The sequence below is a fragment of the Hypanus sabinus genome, chromosome 19, assembly GCF_030144855.1.
Source record: "Hypanus sabinus isolate sHypSab1 chromosome 19, sHypSab1.hap1, whole genome shotgun sequence".
NCBI lineage: Eukaryota > Metazoa > Chordata > Chondrichthyes > Myliobatiformes > Dasyatidae > Hypanus > Hypanus sabinus.
Window position 1 is genome coordinate 66221358 of NC_082724.1, and position 21481 is coordinate 66242838.

Consider the following 21481-nt stretch of genomic DNA (forward strand, 5'->3'; position numbering starts at 1 on the left):
GCCAGAGGTCTGTGAGTGTCAGGGAGCAGGAGTGAGGGCCATTGCTATCACAAAGGAAAACATGCTAGGCAAACTCATGCTAGGCCCTTATCCAGTTACATTGGATAACTCACCTGGGCCAGATGAAGTACATCCCAGAGTCTTGAGAGAGGTTGCTGAAGAGATAACAGATGCATTGGTCATGAGCTTCAAAAAATCACTTGATTTTGGCAAGGTAGACCGCATGGCGGCACTGGAAATGCGCAAGGACTCACTTTGGAGCATCTGAGATGCTGAGAATGTTGTGGATAGAACATTTAGTGAGTTGGTTACACCACTGCTTAATGTTCTAAGGAAAGATAGGGAATGGGTGACCAACAGGAAGAGTAATAGCAGGAAGGTAGTACAGGAGTCTCACGTGGTCATCTCCCTCCAAAGCAGATTTGCAACGAGGGGGAAGAATGTGTTGGACTTTGTTTACACAAACATCCCCGACACATACTTGGTGGAGCCTGCTCCCACCTCGGTTACTCAGACCACATCTCTGTTATGCTAATCCCAGCATACAGACTACTCATCAGACGTTAGAGACCAGTTCTGAAGCAGGTGAGAATATGGCCAGCAGGCGCCATCTCTGCTCTTCAAGACTGCTTTGAGCACACTGACTGGCACATGTTTAGGGAGGCTGCAACCGATGGCGACTCTACCAACTTAGAGAAGTACACAGCATCAGTGACCAGCTTCATCAGCTAGTGCATCAACGACATCACTGAGTCCAAGACCATCACAACATGTGCTAACCAGAAGCCATGGATGACCGTGGAGGTGCGTGCGCTGCTGAGGACCTGTGACTCCGCCTTCAGAGCAGGCAACAAGACAGCCCTAACAACAGCAAGGGCCAAACTGTCCCAGGCCATCAGAGAGGAAAAGTGTGCACACACCCAGTGAATCCAGGACAGCGGCGACACGCGGCGCATGTGGAAGGCCATTCAAGACATCACCAACTACAGGACAACATCACCTGACTGTGCAGGTGATGCCTCCCTCCCAGATGCGCTGAACAACTTCTATGCTCGTTTTGAGGTGGAAAATGACGTGGCGGTGAGTAAGTCCACCCCTCCTCCAAATGACCAGGTGCTGTGTCTCACCGTGGCCGATGTGAGAAGAACCCTGTGTAGGGTCAACCCACGGAAGGCTGCTGGACCAGACAACATCCCTGGCAGAGTGCTCAGATGATGTGCAGACCAGCTAGCAGATGTTCTCACTGACATCTTCAACATCTCCCTGAGCAGCGCCACCATTCCAACGTGCTTCAAGGCCACCACCATCGTCCCCGTGCTGAAGAAGTCTTCAGTGTCCTGCCTCAATGACCACCGTCCACTGCATTCACATCCATCATCATGAAGTGTTTCGAGAGACTCATCATGAGGCACATCATGGCCCTGTTGCCCCCCTCACTGGACCCCCTGTAGTTTGCGTACCGTCCAACTGTTCAACAGACTATGCCATTGCCATCACCCTCTACCTGGCCCTAACCCACCTGGACAAAAAAAGACACATACGTTTGAATGCTGTTCATAGACTTCAGTTCAGCATTCAACACAATCATCCCTCAGAAACTGATTGGAAAGCTGAGCCTACTGGGCCTGAACACCTCCCTCTGCAACTGGATCCTAGACTTCCTGACTGGGAGACCTCAATCAGTCCGGATCAGAGGCAGCATCTCCAACACCATCACACTGAGCACGGGGGCTCCCCAGGGCTGTGTGCTCAGTCCACTGCTGTTCACTCTGCTGACCCACGACTGTGCTGCAACACACAGCTCGAACCACATCATCAAGTTCGCCAATGACACGACCGTGGTGGGTCTCATCAGCAAGAACGACAAGTCAGCTTACGGAGAGGAGGTGTAGCGGCTAACGGACTGGTGCAGAGCCAACAACCTGTCTCTGAATGTGAACAAAGGAGATGGTTGTTGAATTCAGGAGGGCACGGAGCGACCACTCTCTGCTGAACATCGATGGCTCCTCGGTAGAGATCGTTAAGAGCACCAAATTTCTTGGTGTTCACCTGGTGGAGAATCTCACCTGGTCCCTCAACACCAGCTCCATAGCAAAGAAAAGCCAGCAGCGTCTCTACTTTCTGCGAAGGCTGAGGAAAGTCCATCTCCCACCCCCCATCCTCATCACATTCTACAGGGGTTGTGTTGAGAGCATCCTGAGCAGCTGCATCACTGCCTGGTTCGGAAATTACACCATCTCAGATCACAAGACCCTGCAGCGGATAGTGAGGTCAGCTGAGAAGATCATCCGGGTCTCTCTTCCCGCCATTACAGGCATTTACACTACACGCTGCATCCACAAAGCAAACAGCATTGTGAAGGACCCCATGCACCTCTCATACAAACTCTTCTCCCTCCTGCCATCTGGGAAAAGGCACCAAAGCATTCGGGCTCTCATGACCAGACTATGTAACAGTTTCTTCCCCCAAGCCATCAAACTCCTCAATACCCAGAGCCTGGACTGACACCAACTTACTGTCCTCTACCATGCCTATTGTCTTGTTTATTATTTATTGTAATGTCTGCACTGTTTTGTGCACTTTATGTAGTCCTGGGTAGGAGGGAGGGTTGCAGAATATTGGGGCATCGGAACCACCTTTGGGGTAGACGGAATATTCCCCAGGCTGCTCTATGAGGTGAGGGAAGAGATCGCTGAGCCTCTGGCTAAGATCTTTATACGGGAATCAGAGATTAAGGGAGCTAGGGCTTTATTCTTTGGAGAGGAGGAGGAGGATGAGAGGAGACATGATACAGGTATACAAGATATAATGAGGAATAGATAGAGTGGATAGCCAGTGCATCTTCTCCAGGGCACCACTGCTTTGTACAAGAGGGCATGGCTTTAAGGTAAGGTGTGGGAAGTTCACGGAGGCTATTAGAGGAAGGTTTTTTACTCAGAGAGTGGTTGGTGCATGGAATGCACTGCCTGAGTCAGTGGTGGAGGCAGATACACTAATGAAGTTTAAGAGACTACTAAACAGGCATATGGAGGAATTTAAGGTGGGGGGGGGTATATGGGAGGCAGGATTTAAAGGTCGGCACAACATTGTGGGCAAAAAGGGCTTGTAATATGCTGTACTATTCTATTTTCTATGTTGTATGAGTCAAGTGCATAAAAGTAAAAAGCAAAAATCGCATAGATCAGTAGATTCTAAAAGGACAATGAGTATAAGGGCATTTTATCTAAATGCCTGTAATATTAGAAACAAGTTTAGTGAACTTGTTGCACAGATCAGTACCAAGGCATATGATTTAGTGGCCATTACAGAAACCTGGTTGCAAGGTGCAGATGACTGGAAATTAAATATCCAAGGGTATCAAGTAATATGGAAAGATAGGCAGGAAGGCAGAGGAGGTGGAGTGGCGCTCTTAATTAAGGATGAGATCAGGGCGATTGTGAGAGATGATATAAGGGCTACGGAGCAGAATGTTGAGTCCATCTGGGTCGAGATTAAGGATATTAAAGGGAAAAAAGGTGGGAGTTGTCTGTAGGACACCTGATAAAAATATTGCAGTGGCAGAGGCCATTAACCAAGAATTAACTGAGGCTTGTAAAAACGGAACGGCAGTTGTCATGGGGGGAATTTAACTTCCACATAGATTGGGTGAATCAAGTTGGTCAAGGAAGTCTTGAGGAGGACTTCATAGAATGCATCTGTGATGGCTTTCCTGAGCAGCATGTTGGTGAACCTACAATGGAAAATGCTATCTCAGATCTAGTCCTGTCCCATAAAATTGTTCTCTCTGTCCCTTACTCCTTCCCTAAGGACCTCCATTAACCTGGCTCTTTAGATAGATAGATAGATACATTATTGATCCCAAAGGAAATTACAGTGTCACAGTAGCATTACAAGTACACAGATATAAATATTAGAAGAGAAGTATAAAGAATAAATAATACATTACCACGGACAGTCTAACAGGAGGAGGGTCATCACTTCCCTGGCTACAGGTTGACTCATTATAGAGCCTAATGGCTGAGGGTAAGGATGATCTTATATAGAGCTCTTTGAAGCACTGCAGTTGTCTTAGTCTGTTACTAAAAGTGCTCCTCTAATCAGCCAATGTAGTATGCAGAGGGTGTGAAACACGGTCCAGAATTGTCACAATTTTCCACAGGGTCCTGTGTTCTACCACAGCCTCTAGTGATCAGTTTGACCCCTGCATAAGAGCTAGCCTTTCTAATCAGTTTACAGGTATTTATCTGGATTCTTGACCATCCATCAGACTACCTCATCTCCATCACTCCTATGAAGAGCCTCTATTTATGGTTCCAGATATGCAATTAAATGAAAGGGAGGGAAGGAAATGAAAGGAGACAAAATCAGTGAAATAGCAGAGAGATGCTGGTGAAAGGTGAAAGGGATAGGTAGAGCCAACTAAAACGAGGTAGAGAAGGTAGAGAACATTATTTATATATTTATTATTGTTTGTTTTTGTATTGTATTTTCAAGGTTTTTGATTCTTGCACTTTGGTTGTCTGGCTGTCCTGTTGAATGCGGTTTTTCATTGATTATATTGTGTTTTATTTACTGTGAATTCCTGTAAAAAATGAATCTTTGAGTTGTATATAGTGACATATATGTACTTTGATAATAAATTTACTTTGACGTAGGAGGGGAATAAACATTTTGGGCCAAGACCCTTCATTGGGACTGGATGAAGCATCTTGACCCAAGGTATTCAATGTTTAGTCCCTCTATAGATGATGCCTGTCTTGCCGAGTTCCTCCAGAATTTTGTCTATGTTGTTCAAGATTCCTGTGTCTACAGAATCTCTTGTAGTTACAGTATTCCTCCTCAAGCCTGACCTTAATGCTCAGAAAAGAAAAAAATTGCCACTACAGGAAGGTGTCAAGAGGTCAAATGTCAACTACCAGCTGCCCTTAGCCAAATGCTTAAAATGAAATCTCAAGCACAATGAGGATGAAATGAAATTCCAATTACTGTTTTGTTTAACAATATATGGTATGTTGAACATGGTTGCAGTATATGTTACCTTTAGGTAACCCCGATAGCATGTAGGGAAAAAAATCTGTTATCTATCTTACAACAACACTGCTCAGTTTGTGACAAGCCTCCACATAAAAAACTCTACTCCCAGAACAATCACACTTGTTCAGTTGCAGTGCTGAAACTCTGAATAATTCCAATGTCCCAGACAGTCTTTATTGTCTCCAGTCCACCCCCAGCTTCAACCTATTACCTGCTCGGGTGGGAAGATGTGCAACAATTGATGGATGATGTTGTTGTACTGTGTTTCCCAGTGTCTCCTGGCCCATGCGACACAGTCAGCCCAGGATTTGGGCTTATCGACAACCAGGCTCTTGTAAACACCTTGAAGGATTTCCAAAGCTTGACCTTCGTGCAGCGTCATGGTCTGATCCATAAAAGAAGGGTTTCTGTTCAATGAAGACAGTTAACCATCAGTGCCTAGTATCCAGTCAAGATTAGAGTGTACAGTGATTTGTGAAGAAGAGATGAAGACAAATAAGCAATATCATGAAGGATTGCACTCTCTCAGCTCATGGACTGTTTGTCCCACTCACATCAGCATGGAAGCTACAAGCATCCATGCCAGGACAACCTTACTCAAGAACAGTTACTTGCCCCAAGCAGTAAGGCTGATCAACACCTCTGCCCCTAACCCACCCCTCCACATGTCCCACCACTACTATACACATAACAGCCACTCTTCTTCACAGGCCCTCACCACTCTCTTCATCCCCCCATTCACAGTCACTTTACACTGACACTCCACACTCATACCTACACTGACCCACCCTCTCCAGTCCCTCACCACCCCTTCATCCTCCCGTTCACTGTCACTTTACACTGACACTCCACACTCATACCTACACTAACACACCCTCTCCAGTCCCTCACCACCCCTTCATCCTCCCGTTCACTGTCACTTTACACTGACACTCCACACTCATACCTACACTGACCCACCCTCTCCAGTCCCTCACCACCCCTTCATCCTCTCGTTCACTGTCACTTTACACTGACACTCCACACTCATACCTACACTGACACACCCTCTCCAGTCCCTCACCACCCCTTCATCCTCCCGTTCACTGTCACTTTACACTGACACTCCACACTCATACCTACACTGACACACCCTCTCCAGTCCCTCACCACCCCTTCATCCTCTCGTTCACTGTCACTTTACACTGACACTCCACACTCATACCTACACTGACCCACCCTCTCCAGTCCCTCACCACCCCTTCATCCTCCCGTTCACTGTCACTTTACACTGACACTCCACACTCATACCTACACTGACCCACCCTCTCCAGTCCCTCACCACCCCTTCATCCTCCCGTTCACTGTCACTTTACACTGACACTCCACACTCATACCTACACTGACACACCCTCTCCAGTCCCTCACCACCCCTTCATCCTCCCATTCACTGTCACTTTACACTGACACTCCACACTCATACCTACACTGACACACCCTCTCCAGTCCCTCACCACCCCTTCATCCTCCCGTTCACTGTCACTTTACACTGACACTCCACACTCATACCTACACTGACACACCCTCTCCAGTCCCTCACCACCCCTTCATCCTCCCGTTCACTGTCACTTTACACTGACACTCCACACTCATACCTACACTGACCCACCCTCTCCAGTCCCTCACCACCCCTTCATCCTCCCGTTCACTGTCACTTTACACTGACACTCCACACTCATACCTACACTGACACACCCTCTCCAGTCCCTCACCACCCCTTCATCCTCTCGTTCACTGTCACTTTACACTGACACTCCACACTCATACCTACACTGACCCACCCTCTCCAGTCCCTCACCACCCCTTCATCCTCTCGTTCACTGTCACTTTACACTGACACTCCACACTCATACCTACACTGACACACCCTCTCCAGTCCCTCACCACCCCTTCATCCTCCCATTCACTGTCACTTTACACTGACACTCCACACTCATACCTACACTGACACACCCTCTCCAGTCCCTCACCACCCCTTCATCCTCCCGTTCACTGTCACTTTACACTGACACTCCACACTCATACCTACACTGACACACCCTCTCCAGTCCCTCACCACCCCTTCATCCTCCTGTTCACTGTCACTTTACACTGACACTTCAAACTCATACTTACACTGACACACTCCTCTCCACAGTTCCTCACCATCCCCTTCATCCCCCCCATTCACCTATCATTTCTTGTCAGTCACCTTACATACAGATAGTACTGTACCTAGCGCCACATTATGTACATACTGCATAATCACTCCATGTATATAGAGTAATCTAACCTGACATACACACAGCCACCCTCAAACAGTTACTTGAGCTACAGTTACTTACAGTTACATGTTTTATAGAATTGCTTTTATATTTAGTTTGACTTTTTTTTTAATGCTTATTATGTTTTTTATGCTGTGTAGGATCTGGGGTAACAACAATTCTGTTCTCCTTTACACTTGCGTACTGAAGAATGTCAATTGAAGAACTTGAATCTTGAAATAGTTATAGTCTTAACAGCAGAGTAAATGAACCATGTCTCTTTATCAAAATTTTCACTTTTGCTGTGAATGAATTCAGTGTGTGGCAAATTCCACAACCTAAACAATGCCCTTCTCAGTGTTAATTAACCACAATCCTGTTGCTGGCCACTGTGTCTCTTAGATGTGCGATCATTTGGAAGATCCAATTAAACTTGTGCAGCACATTCCCTTCTTTCGATATTAACTTACTGTGACAAAGCTGACTAGGCAAAATTAAACTGCTTTCAAACACTCAGCAAGTCAGACAGCATGTGAGGAAAGAGAAGCACCATTGATACTTCAGGTCAAAGATGAAGCATTATCGCTGTTTCTGTTTCTGCAGAGTGCTACCAAGTAATTCACATATTTTTATTTCTGGGATGGGAGAGGTTCCGGAGGATTGGAAGATTGTGGATGTTGCTCCCTTATTCAAGAAAGGGCATAGAGATAGCCCAAGAAATTATAGACCGGTGAGTTTTACATCAGTGGTTGATAAGTTGATGGAGAAGATCCTGAGATGCAAGATTTATGAACATTGGAGAGGCATAATATGATTAGGAATAGTCAGCATGGTTTTGTCAAAGGTAGGTCATGTCTTACGGGTCTGACTGAATTTTTTGATGATGTGACTAAACACATTGATGAAGGTAGAGCAGTAGATGTGGTGTATATGGATTTCAGCAAAGCATTTGACAAAGTACCCCATGCGAGGCTTATTGAGAAAGTAAGGAGGCATAGGATCCAAGGGGACATTGCTTTGTGGATCCAGAACTGGCTTGCCCACAGAAGGCAAAGAGTGGTTGTACACGGGTCATATTCTGAATGGAGGTCGGTGACCAGTGGTGTGCCTCAGGGAACTGTTCTCTGACCCCTACTCTTTGTATTTTTATAAATGACCTGGATGAGGAAGTGGAGGGATAGGTTAGTAAATTTGCTGATGACACAATGGATGGGGATGTTGTGGATAGTGTGGAGGGCTGTCAGAGGTTACAGCAGGACATTGATAGGATGCAAAACTGGGTGAAAAGTGGCAGATGGAGTTCAACCCTGGTAAGTGTGAGGTATTTCATTTTGGTAGGTCAAATATGATGGCAGACAATAGTATTAATGGTAAGACTCTTGGTAGTGTGGAGGATCAGAGGAATCTTGGGGTCCGAGCCCATAGGGCACTCAAAGCTGCTGCGCAGGTTGACTCTGTGGTTAAGAAGCTGTACGGTGTATTGGCCTTCATCAATCGTGGGATTGAGCTTAAGAGCTGAGAGGTAAAGTTGCAGCAATATAGGACACTGGTCAGACTCCACTTGGAGTACTGTGCTCAGTTCTGGTCTCTCACTACAGGAAGGATGTGGAAACCATAGAAAAGATGCAGAGGAGATCTACAAGGATGTTGCCTGGTTTGGGGAGCACGCCTTATGAGAATAGTTTGAGCGAACTCAGCCTTATCTCCTTGGATTGACAGAGGATGAGAGGTAACCTGATAGAGGTGTACAAGATGATAAGAGGCATTGATAGTGTGAATAGTCAGAGACCTTATCCCATGGATGAAATGGCTAGCACAAGAGGGCATAGTTTTAAGGTACAGAAGAGATAGCAGGGGTGAGTTTTATATGCAGAGAGTGGTGAGTGCGTGGAATGGGCTGCCGGTGACGGTTGTGGAGGTGGAAAAGATAGGGTCTTTTAAGAGACTTCTGGATAGGTACATGGTGCTTAGAAAAACAGAGGGCTATAATTACCTTAGTTAATTTCTAAGGTAAGGACTTGTTCGGCACAGCTTTGTGGGCCAAAGGGCTTGTATTGTGTTGTAGATTTTCTATGTTATATGTTCTATTCTAATTCCAACATCCACAATATTTTTTTACTAATTTTTTTATTGATAAGTTTTACATTGTTAAAAATATGCCCATGAATCCATTTTGCTGCATTTTAAATTTCATAATTAAGGTTGTTGAAATTTGGCTTAATTTCAGTTCTCCAGGGTACAAAATGTGTTATCACTTACATTAAGCCTCAGTCTAGCAGCTGCTGCACTTTAATTGCTGTACAAATCTTTGTGCACTTGCATTAAAACTCAATAAAATAGCCACTGCACTCTAACAACAACTTCTGATATTTGGTTTCATTGAATTCAAAGGACCCTCAGTTTGCTGAAAGTGATGGTGGTAAATTATTACTTGTTCAATTTATTTGTTGTTTCCTGCAGATCACGGCCAGTGTTAAATGCAAGGGATTCTGTAGATGCTGGAAAAACGCTGGAGGAACTCTGCAAGTCAGGCAGCTTCTACACAGTGGAATAAACAGCCAAAATTCTTGGCCAAAACCCTTCATCCAGTCCTGATGAACAGGTTTTGGTCTGAAATGTTGACTTTTTATTCCCCTCCACAGGCAGTATACTCCATCTTCTACGCGTGTTTTAGTCAGGTCTACCCTCTTCCTTTCACCTTTCACCAACAGCTCTCTGCTATTTCACTGATTTTGTCTCCCTTCCATTTTCCATTCACTCCTTTTTATTTAATTGCAAATTTGGAAACATTTCATAGGAACAAGGGAGACGAGATAAGAGGATGGATGGTCAAGAACCAGATAAAGAGCCAGGTTTATTGAAGCCCTTAAGGAAGGAATGAGGGATAGACAGGGAGACTTTAGGGAGTGAATCCAAGAGCTTAGGGTCTTGGCAGCAGAGGAACGGCCACTACAGAGCAGTGCAGGATGGCAAAGATAAGCTGGGAAAATGCAAAGATCTGGGAAAGACAGTGACATTGCAGCAGAGTGTCCACCTTCGTCATGGGGAAACAAAAACATAATACAAAATACATATGAAATCTCAGATATTTCTGGGATTTGCGGAAGACTTGGAGATAAGGAAGAATGCAAGGGTTTGAACAAAATGGTGAGTTTTTCATCAGAGTTCTAGACAGGTGCAACGTCCTTTGATATACTGAGCCAGCACTATTTAGTTTGCCCCTCGCCTTCGCCACAAGTCCAAAACCCCAATGTAGCATTTTGTGAAGTTCAGCACAAAGATTATGAAACCATAAGACATAGGAGCAGAATTAGGTCAGTCAGCACATCGGCTCATCACCAAGGATCTCACGTGGTCTGTACAGACCGGCTGTGTGGTGAAAAAGGCACAACAGCACCTCCTTCACCTCAGATGGTTGAAGAAGCTTGGTATGGGTCCTCAAATCCTAAGAACCTTCTACAGGGGCACGATTGAGAGCATCCTGACTGACTGCATCACTGCCTGGTATGAGAACTGTACTTCCCTCAATCACAGGACTCTGCAGAGAGTGGTGCGGACAGCCCAGCGCATCTATTGATGTGAACTTCCCACTATTCAGGCCATTTACAAAGACAGGTGTGTAAAAACAGTGTAAAGGATCATTGGGGACTTGAGTCACCCCAACCACAAACCAGCTACTACCATCTGGGAAACGGTATCACAGCATGAAAACCAGGACCAACAGATTCCGGGTTAAGTTCTTCCACTAGGCCAACAGACTGATTAATTCATGAAGTTACAACTGCATTTCTATGTTATATTGTTGTACATACTATTTATTATAAATTACTATAAATTGCACATTGCACATTTAGACGGAGACATAATGTAAAGATTTTTACTCCTCATGTTTATGAAGGATGTAAGTCATAAAGTTAATTCAATTTAAAAAGTGCAGCCTAACTTTTGTCTATAAAGTCTCAGCATTATCTCCTTGTTTCTATGTTCTATTCTCCTTGTAATATAACTGCCAACATTGCATTTGCGTTTAAAAAGAAGAGAGAGGTGGGGTGTGGCATTGCTAATCAGGGATGGTATCACGGCTGCAGAAAAGGAGGAAGTCATGGAGGGATGGTCGACTGAGTCAGTGTGGGCGGAAGTCAGAAACAGGAAAGGGGCAATAACTCTACTGGGTGCTTTTTATAGACCAACCCACTAGTAAAAGAGACACTGAGGAGCAGATAGGGAGGCATATTCTGGAATGCAATAATAATAGGGTTGTTGTGATGGGAGATTTTAACTTTCCTACTATTGACTGGAATATCCCTAGAGAGAGGGGTTTAGATGGGGTGACGTCTGTTAGGTGTGTTCAAGAAGGTTTCTGAAGCAATATGTTGATAAGCCAACTGGAGGAGAGGCAGTACTTGATCTGATATTGGGAAATGAATCTGGTCAGGTGTCAGATCTCTTGGTGGGAGAGCATTTTGGAGGTGACCACAACTCTATCTCCTTCACCATATGCGCTGAAGAGGGATAGGAGCAGACAATTTGGGAAAACATTTAATAGGGGTAGGGGGAAATATGATGCTATTAGGCAGGAACTGGGAAGCACAAATTGGGAACAGAAGTTCTCCGGGAAATGCATGGAAAAACTGTGGCAAATGTTCAGGAACCATTTGCAATGGAGTTCTGCATAAGTATGTTCCATTGTTGCAGGGAAAAGGATGGTAGCATTAAAGACCCATGATGTACAAAGGATGTAGAAAATCTAGTTAAGAAGAAAAGAAAAGCTTATGAAAGGTTCAAGAAACTAAGCACTGTTAAAGCTCTAGAAAATTACAAGGTTGCTAGGAAGGAGCTTAAGAATGGAATTAGGAGAGCCAGAAGGGGCCAAGAGAAGGCCTTAGTGAGTAGGATTAAGGAAAATCACAAGGCATTCTACAAATATGTGAAGAGGAAGAGGATGTGCCATGTGAGAATAGGATCAATCAGGTGTGATAGTGGGAAAGTGTGCATGGAGTTGGAGGAGGTAGCGGAGGTACTTAATGAGTACGTTGCTTCAGTATTTGCCAGGGAAAAAGACCTTGACAGATGACTTACAGAGGACTGAAATGCTTAAGCATATAGACATTAAGAAAGAGGATGTGCTGGAGCTTTAGAAAAGCATTAAGTTAGTTAAGTCACTGGGACCAGATGAAATGTACCCCAGGCTACTGTGGGAAGTGATGGAGGAGAATGCTGAGCCTCTTGCGATTAATTTTGCATCATTAATAGGGACGAGAGAAGTACCAGAGGATTGAAATGTTGCTCAAATGTTCAAGAAAGGGAGTAGAGATAACCCAGGAAATTACAGGCCAGTGAGTTTGACTTCTGTGTTTAGAGAAGATCCTGAGAGGCAGGATTTATGAGCATTTGGAGAGACATAATCTGCTTAGCGATAGTCAGTATGGCTTTGTCGAGGGCAGGTTATGCCTTACGAGCCTGATGGAATTTTTTGAAGATGTAACAGAACACATTGATGAAGGTAGAGCAGTACATATGGATTTCTATAAGGCATTTGATAAGGTTACCTATGCAAGGCTCCTTCAGAAAGTAAGGAGGCATGGGATCCAAGGAGACTTTGATCTGTGGATCCAGAATTGGCTTGCCCACTGAAGGCAAAGGGTGATTGTAGATGGTTCGTATTCTGCATGGAGGTCAGTGACCGCTGGTGGGTGCATGGAATGCACTGCCGGCAGCGATGGTGGAAGTGGATACAATAGGGTCTTTTAAGAGCCTCTTAGATAGGTACATGGAGCTTAGAAAAATAGAGAGCTCTGCGCTAGGGAAATTCTAGGCAGTTTCTAGAGTAGGTTACATGGTTGGCACAACATTGTGGGCTGAAAAGCCTCTAATGTGCTATAGATTTATATGTTCTATGTTAACTGATAAGAGAGGAGATGATATAAACATTGATCTCTCGAACATAGTCATTTCTCGTTGCACATCTTCTCTGTTTTTCCATTCCCCATTCTAACACCTCTGTTACCCTTTCTCTTCTCTTTACTTGCCCATCACCTCCCTCTGGTGCCCTATTTCCCAAAGCTCTTACCACATTCCTCCTTCTTCAGTCTTCTACCTTTCCCAACTATCACTTCCCTGCTTCTCCCTTCATATACCCCTCCCCTCATTTTCTTATTATGGCTGCTTCTCTTTTCCATTCCAGTCCTGATGAAGGGTCTCGGCCAGAAATGTCTGCAATTTATTCCTTTCCATTGATGCTGCCTGACCTGCTGAGTTCCTCCAGCATTTTGTGCTTTTGCTTGGATTTCTAGCATTTGCAGATTTTCTATTGTTTGTTTTCAATAGGATCTTGCTGTGCACCAATAAGATGCCAGATTTCCTCCACTACAGGATGGAGTTTTATTTCAAAAATATTTGATTCACCGAAGCGGAGAAAAGAGAACCACGCTCCACTATAGGATGAGCACAGGATCTCTCATCTGTCCTGAGTGTCTACCCTAGACCAGGCACAGAAACTTACATTCAGTTGGATGTCGGTGATGGATAAACATGGAAACAAAATGTAAGCAAAAGATCTGAGATGGAAGGAAGAAAACTGCTTGCAAATCAAAAGTGCAGAATTACTAATGTTTGACAGACACTTTTGTTTAATGAAGTTCTACCTACTTAACTTACTGTCAGCGTACGAGATAAACAATCACTTCAGTAAACTCTGAGGCTGAAACTATTACCTTTTTAAGACAATTTCTTAGTTCTGTTCTTGAAGGGGGAGAGAACTGCAGGGCTAAAAGCAGAGGCCCTGTTCAGCTTCAGTGTGAGGCCATAAATGGGCAGACAGCCCAACAAGTGATCTTTCTTCCAGGAAAGGAAGCCAAATATTTTTTGACTTGCATTTACTTCAGCTAGTCCCTTCTGGAGATAGTAGTTTGTCTGACAGCTCCTGAAGGGGAGTCTGTGTCTGCTCAGTACACTAAACTTCCAAACACGCTCATTCCACCAAAGTCCCCAGCACACTGATCCTTCTCAGAGTCAGAGCATTCCATGCTATCCCTCTCACTGTATACTACACTCACCCTTCCCCCACCCTCTCTGTATGTCACACCCCGAGCTCACTGAGCCCAACTTTCCCCTCCAATCTACCATTCCCACATGCTCAGCCTTTGCAATCCCAACATTTACCTTCCATGCCATAGGTACATCGCTGAGAGGGGTATATAGGGCAATGGTTCAGGTTCAGGTGCAGTTAGATAGAACTAGGTAGAAGTCCAGGCTGGCATGGACCAAATCCTTCTTCCCCCTAGGCAGTTAATCTGATTAATCATACAAGTTAGCCCTCCGCACACCTTCTATCTATTACTCCCATCACAGCACTGCACTGCAAATATCTTAACCCATTTTTATAATGCTATTTACTTTGTAAATAAATGCTGGTACTGATGCATTTATGCACATTTTATTCTTTACACGTCCCTTAACCTCTACCCTTATTTTTTGTTCTTAATAATTGTTGAATGTTGCTTTGTGTTGCATGTTGCACCCTGACACATAAATGTGTGTGGTGAATAAAGCTGATCCTTGATCTTTGAACATCTCCATCTCTCTGATCCTCTCTAATATGGTCTGTGGTTCCAGGTGGAATTGTAACCTGGTAACAAGAAGTTGAACAGTGGCACAGATGGTGGTCTCTGCCTCACAGTCCCAGAGACCCAGGTTCAACCCTGATCTCTGGCACTGCCTATGTGGAGTTTGCAGGCTCCCTCCACCACTGCATGGATTTCCTGCGGGTTCTTTGCATTCATTCCACATCCCATAGATATGCAGGTTGTTAGTTTAATGGCCCACCATAAATTGCTCTGAACGTCCAGTGGAGTGACAGAATCTGGGGGGGAGATGACAGGTATGTGAGGAGAATTAAACAGAATGGGATTTAAGTAGGGTTAGTATAAATAGGTGCTCAATAGTTGGCATGGATCTGATGGGATGAAGACCCTGTTTATGTGCTGAATCTCTCTGTAACTTACTTGTCGCCTGCCTTACGAACACTCTTTTCCATTAACACTGCCTCAGTACAGGTTCCATTAAATCCCAACCACAGCTGTTTTTGCTGCATGTTCTCTTCTCTTCCACAAGGTAAATGAGAATAAATGGGGATTAAGACCATAAAACCATAAGACAGAAAAGCAGAATTAGGCCATTTGGCCCATCAAATCTGCTCTGCATTTCCATCATGGCTGTTTTATTATCCCTCTCAACCCCATTCTCCTGCCTTTTCCCCATAACCTTTAACACTCTGACTAATCAAGAACCTATCAACTTATGCTTTAAATATATCCAATGACTCAGCCTCCACAGCCATCCATGGCAATGAATTACACAGATTCACCTCCCTCTGGCTAAAGAAATTCCTCCATGTCTCTGTTCTAAAAGATGTCCTTGTTTCCTCATAAGAATAAGAAATCTACTTACTCCAAGTACTTGTTGACATTCTCTCCGGCCTGCTTGAAGAGTCCTTCAAACTGGTCCCGTGCCCACTGTAATTAAACACATCCAAAACATCACCGTCCAATCAGTGTGATAAAGACAAGAGAAACCTCAGTGAGCTTGGTGGGGAAGGGGGTGGTCAGGCAACATAATGTATGGCATGGTAGTGTAGCAGTTAGCGTAATGATTTATAATGCCAGCAATTGGAAGGTGGTGGTACATTTCCCGCCATCGTCTATAAGGAGGTTGTACATCTTCCCTGAGACCATATGGCTTTCCTCCGGGTGCTCCAGTTTCCACCCACAGTAAGTTCTAGGAATGCTGTGTTGGTGTCTGGTGTTTGCTGACGTAACATGGCACATTTCACTTCATGTTTCGATGTACATGTGACAAATAAAGCGAATCTTTATCTTTTTAATCTTTGGATGTTACAGAGTGTAAGATCCAAGTTCAAAGAATCAAATCCAGCTCTCAGTTAGTGTCCATGGTCTTGAATTTAGGAAGGGGAATATTAGAGAGAGGAAACAAATGAATCTTTCTGCTTTTTTATCCATTAAAACTGTTCATCCAAAGCACATTTTAGTCAAATCAAGTTTATTGTCATTTAACTATATACATGTATACTGTCAAATGAGACAATGTTTCTCTGTACCGGGGTGTAAAGCACAGTAGTACACATATAACACCCAATAACTTAAGAAAGAAAGGATAAAAGCTACAGGTGGTTTCCATGTAAGTAAACAAAGTATCTACCTAAATTCAATACCATCAGGTACAGAACTGACTAACTAGTGACACTTCAAATATGATGTGTCAGGGAGTCATATTACGATCAAGGAACGTGTTTGTAGCCCGGATATTGAACTTTTTGCTGTTGGACTCCGGCCATATTATTTGTCAAGGGAAATCTCTCATGCAGTTGTGGTTGTTGTGTACATCCCTCCCTCTGCCAACCCGACGTTGGCGTTTAACATCATTCACACCGTCATAGCCGGACTACAAACTCAGCACCCCAGTGCCCTCATTAACATCTTGGGTGACTTCAACCATGTTACCATGGCTAGAACACTGCCCGACTTCACGCAGTATGTAAGCTGTACAACCAGAGGGGAGAGGACCCTGGACTTTATGTATGTTAACGTTAAGGATGCATACAGCTCCTCTCCCCTCCCCCCACTGGGAAGGTCAGATCACAACCTGGTGCATCTCAAACCCTGCTACGTGCCTCTGGTGAAGAATAAACCTACAATCTCGAGGTCAGTGAGGAAATGGTTGGGAAGGCTTATGAGGCACTCCAGGATTGTTTTGAGGCGACAGACTGGCAGGCCCTCTGTGAGCCACATGGAGAGGACATTGATGGGCTCATAGAGTGCATCACTGGTTACATCAACTTCTGTGTGGACTGCAATGTTATTTAAATAACAAGCCATGGGTAACAAAGGACATTAAGGCCATCCTGAACGCTAAAAAGAGGGCGTTTAGAGATGAAAATGGGAAGGAGATGAGGACAATGCAGAGGGACCTGAAAGCCAAGATCAGGGAGGCTAAAACAGGTATAGGAGGAAGCTTGAGTGGAAACTCCAGCAGAACAACATGAGAGAGGTCTGGAGTGGGATGAGGACCATCACTGGGTGCCGGCAAACTAGCCACAGAGGAGCTGAAGGCAGTGTGGACAGGGCCAACAAACTTAACCTGTTCTTCAACAGATTTGACTCTGTGGCCCCTGCCCGTCCCACACATGATTCATCTGTTGTCGGCCCCCAACCAACACATACTCCACTCTCCACTCCTACCCCTCCTCACAGCCCCCCACCCCGCTCTCGTGACTACACCCCTCCCACAACTGAAACCACCACGGTGGGCTTCACAGCTGAACAGGTGAGAAGACAGCTGAAACGTCTCCACCCCAGCAAGGCTGCAGGCCCAGATGGTGTCAGCCCCAGGGTGCTCAAAGTCTGTGCCCTCCAGCTATGTGGAGTACTTCACCGTGTCTTCAACCTGAGCCTGAGTCTCCAGAGGGTTCCTGTGATTTGGAAGACATCCAGCCTCGTTCCTGTACAGAAGACTCCAATGACTACAGACCGGTGGCATTGACCTCCCACATCATGAAGACCCTGGACAGACCTGTTCTAGAGCAGCTCCGGCCTATGGTTAGGCCACACTTAGACCCCCTCCAGTTCACCTATCAGCCCCGACTAGCAGTTGAGGATGCCATCGTCTACCTGCTGAACCGTGTCAGCGCCCACCTGGACAAGTCAGCGAGCACTGTGAGGGTCATGTTTTTTGACTTCTCCAGTGCGTTCAACACCATCTGCTCTGCTCTGCTGGGTGAGAAGCTGACAGCGATGCAGGTGGATGCTTCCCTGGTGTCATGGATTATTGATTACCTGACTGGCAGACCAGAGTACGTGCGCTTGCAACACTGTGTGTCAGACAGAGTGGTCAACAGCACTGGGGCTCCACAGGGGACTGTCCTGCCTCCCTTTCTCTTCACCACCTACAGCTCGGACTTCAACTACAACACAGAGTCTTGCCATCTTCAGAAGTTTTCTGATGACTCTGCCATAGTTGGATGCATCAGCAAGGGAGATGAGACTGAATACAGGGCTACGGTGGGAAATTTTGTCACATGGTGTGTGCAGAATCATCTGCAGCTTAATGTGAAAAAGACTAAGGAGCTGGTGGTGGACCTGAGGAGGGCTAAGGCATCCGTGACCCCTGTTTCCATCCAAGGGGTCAGTGTGGACATAGTGGAGGATTACAAATACCTGGGGATATGAATGGACAATAAACTGGACTGGTCAAAGAACACTGAGGCTGTCTACAAGAAGGGTCAAAGCCGTCTCTATTTCCTGAGGAGATTGAGGTCCTTTAACATCTGCCGGACGATGCTGAGGATGTTCTACAAGGCTGTGGTGGCCAGTGCTATCATGTTTGCTGTTATGTGCTGGGGCAGTAGGCTGAGGGTAGCAGACACCAATAGAATCAACAAACTCATTTGTAAGGCCAGTGATGTTGTGGGGGTGGAACTGGACTCTCTGACGGTGGTGTCTGAAAAGAGGATGCTGTCCAAGTTGCATGCCATCTTGGACAATGTCTCCCATCCACTCCATAATGTACTGGTTAGACACAGGAGTACGTTCAGCCAGAGACTCATTCCACCGAGATGTAACACTGAGCGTCATAGGAAGTCATTCCTACCTGTGACCATCAAACTTTACAACTCCTCCCTCGGAGTGTCAGACACCCTGAGCCAATAGGCTCGTCCTGGACTTATTTCCACTTGGCATGATTAACTTAATATTATTTAATTATTTATGGTTTTATATTGCTATATTTCTTCACTATTCTTGTTTGGTGTGGCTGTAACGAAACCCAATTTCCCTCGGGATCAATAAAATATGTCTATCTGTCTGTCCAGAAGCCTAATGCCCTGAGGGAAGAAACTGTTCCCCATCCTTACTGTTCCTGTCTTTATGCTTCGGAGTCTCCTGCCTGATGGCAGAAAGTCAAAGGATGCTGGATGGATAGGTGGGATTGTTGATAATACTACGTCTCCTGTGTATGCAGCACTCCTGATAAATGCCCCAGGTGGATGTTAGGGAGACCCCTATGATCCTCTCAGTCCTTAGTAGGGACTTCCAGTCCGATGAACGGCTGCACCCGTACCAGATGGAGATATAATTTGTTAGGATGCTTTCAATGGTGCTCCTGTAAAATTTAGTTAAGATGGAGGTGGTGGGGGGGGGGGGGGAGCTTTGTTTGCCTCAATCCATTAGGCATTGCTGTGCCTTCTTGTCCAGGGTGGTGATGTTGAGGGACCAAGTGATGTCATTCATAATGTGAACTTCCAGGAACTTGGTGCACTTAACTCTCTATACAGAGGACCAAGGAATTCACAGAGGGTGATTTGCACCTTCCTGAACCCCACAATGATTTCTTTGATCTTCTCCACATTCGGACTTAGGTTATTGTTCTGATATCAATCCACCAGTCACTCCACTTCCTCTCTATACTCTATCTCCTCATTGTTCTTGATAGGGCCAACTACCGTTGTGTCATCTGCAAACTTGATAACACAGTTTGAGCTGGATCCTGTGACAGCAGTGTGAACAGCAGTGGGTTGAGCGCACAGTTTTGGGGAGTGCCAGTGCTCAGCATAATGGGACTGGCGACATTGCTGTCCACACAGACTGATTGCGATCTTTCTGTTAAGAAGTCTAGGATCCAGTTACAGAGGGAGGTGTTGAGACCGTCAAAGACAGTGTCTGGAGTATGATGGTGTTGAACACCAAACTGAAGTCTATAAACAGCAGTCTGTCATATGAGACCCCATTTTCCAGAAGGGACTGGACAGAGTGGAGGGTAGAAGCTATTTACATCATCAGTGGATCAATTCGAGCAATAAGCAAATTGAAAAGGACTCAGTGTAGTCGGGAGAAAGGCCTTAATGTGCTCCATGACCAGTCACTCAAAGCATTTCATAATTGTTGATATTAATGCCATCAGATGATAGTCATTTAGACAGGTTACTGTTGCCTTCTTTGGCGCTGGAATGATGGTTACTGCCTTGAAAACCAAGGGGACAATGGATTGTTCCAGAGAATTATTGACTATATCTGTCAGCACCTCTGTCAGCTGGGCTACGCAGTCTTTCAGAACCCGACCTGGTAAATTATCAGGCCCTGCAGCTTTGTGTGGGTTGACTCTGGCCAGGCTCTCACCTCAGCTTCAGGTAGACAGAGTTTCTGTTCCCCTGCGGGTGGGGGTGGGGGTGCCTACCTCACCAGCACTTTGTTCTGCACATCAAACCGAATGTAAAAGACATTCAAGTCTGTCAGGGAGTGAGGTGTCCAGGTCAGTGACGCACAGGCTAGACTATAATTCTCTGAATTCCCTGCACCTTGTGTCTCTGGTATTGTAGAAATGGCTGTATATTCTCTGAGAATACTACCATTTTGCCTTCCTGATGGAGCAGAAAGCACAGTTCCTGCTTCCCTGAGAGCTGGGGATCTGTGTAATGCCTCAAATAGTTCGACTAGCTTACTGACTTTCAAATGCTAGGCCACAAGTATATGTGGAGCCATTTACCACCAGTAGAAAAGGGTGAAAAGGGGAAAATGAAAAAAAAGTAAAATACCTTAAAAAAGGAGAGACAGACTTGAATAGGCTGTACCATTCAATGAGACCACAGCCTGCTCTGCTCATTTTCCATAAAACGTAGAAGCAGAATTAGGCCATTCGGCTATCAAGTCTGCTCCATTATTCCATCAAGGCTGATCCATTTCCCTCTCAGCCCATTGTCTTCTAGTAACCTTTGACACCCTTACTAATCAAGAACCTATCTCCCTCGGCTTTAAATATATCCAATGACTTGGTTTCCACAGCCATCTGTGGAAGTTTTCTGTCCCCATACTCCTGATTATCCCAATATCCTCTTCATTCCAAATGCCAAACACCAGTTAAACACCAAGCCTACTCCAAATCATCCTGTTTTCATTATAGTCCGATCAATTTCTCCTAGATTCTATCAATTACCCCGACAGAATGGGGAAACCTGCAATATCTCTCACTACAAAACATAGTTGTTAACCGAATCCGTATCCAACCTGATTTTCCCAATCGACCTGCATGTTGAAATCTCCCAGGATTATCACAACATTGTCCCTTTGACTCTCCTTTTCTACTTCCTGTTGTAATCT

At 45.2% G+C, this 21481-nt stretch overlaps 1 protein-coding gene across 7 annotated transcripts in view; it reads right to left on the reverse strand.

Moving 5' to 3' along the window:
- Positions 1 to 21481, reverse strand: part of LOC132378004 (ubiquitin-like modifier-activating enzyme 1) — a 416994-nt gene that overhangs the window by 269046 nt on the left and 126467 nt on the right. For all 7 annotated transcript variants that reach the window (XM_059944584.1, XM_059944583.1, XM_059944586.1 and 4 more), the window contains 2 exons: positions 15765 to 15829; positions 5246 to 5441 (listed from right to left, as the gene is read on the reverse strand). In XM_059944584.1, the coding sequence (XP_059800567.1) occupies positions 5246 to 5441; positions 15765 to 15829 (261 nt within the window). The remainder of the gene's footprint in view (positions 1 to 5245; positions 5442 to 15764; positions 15830 to 21481) is intronic.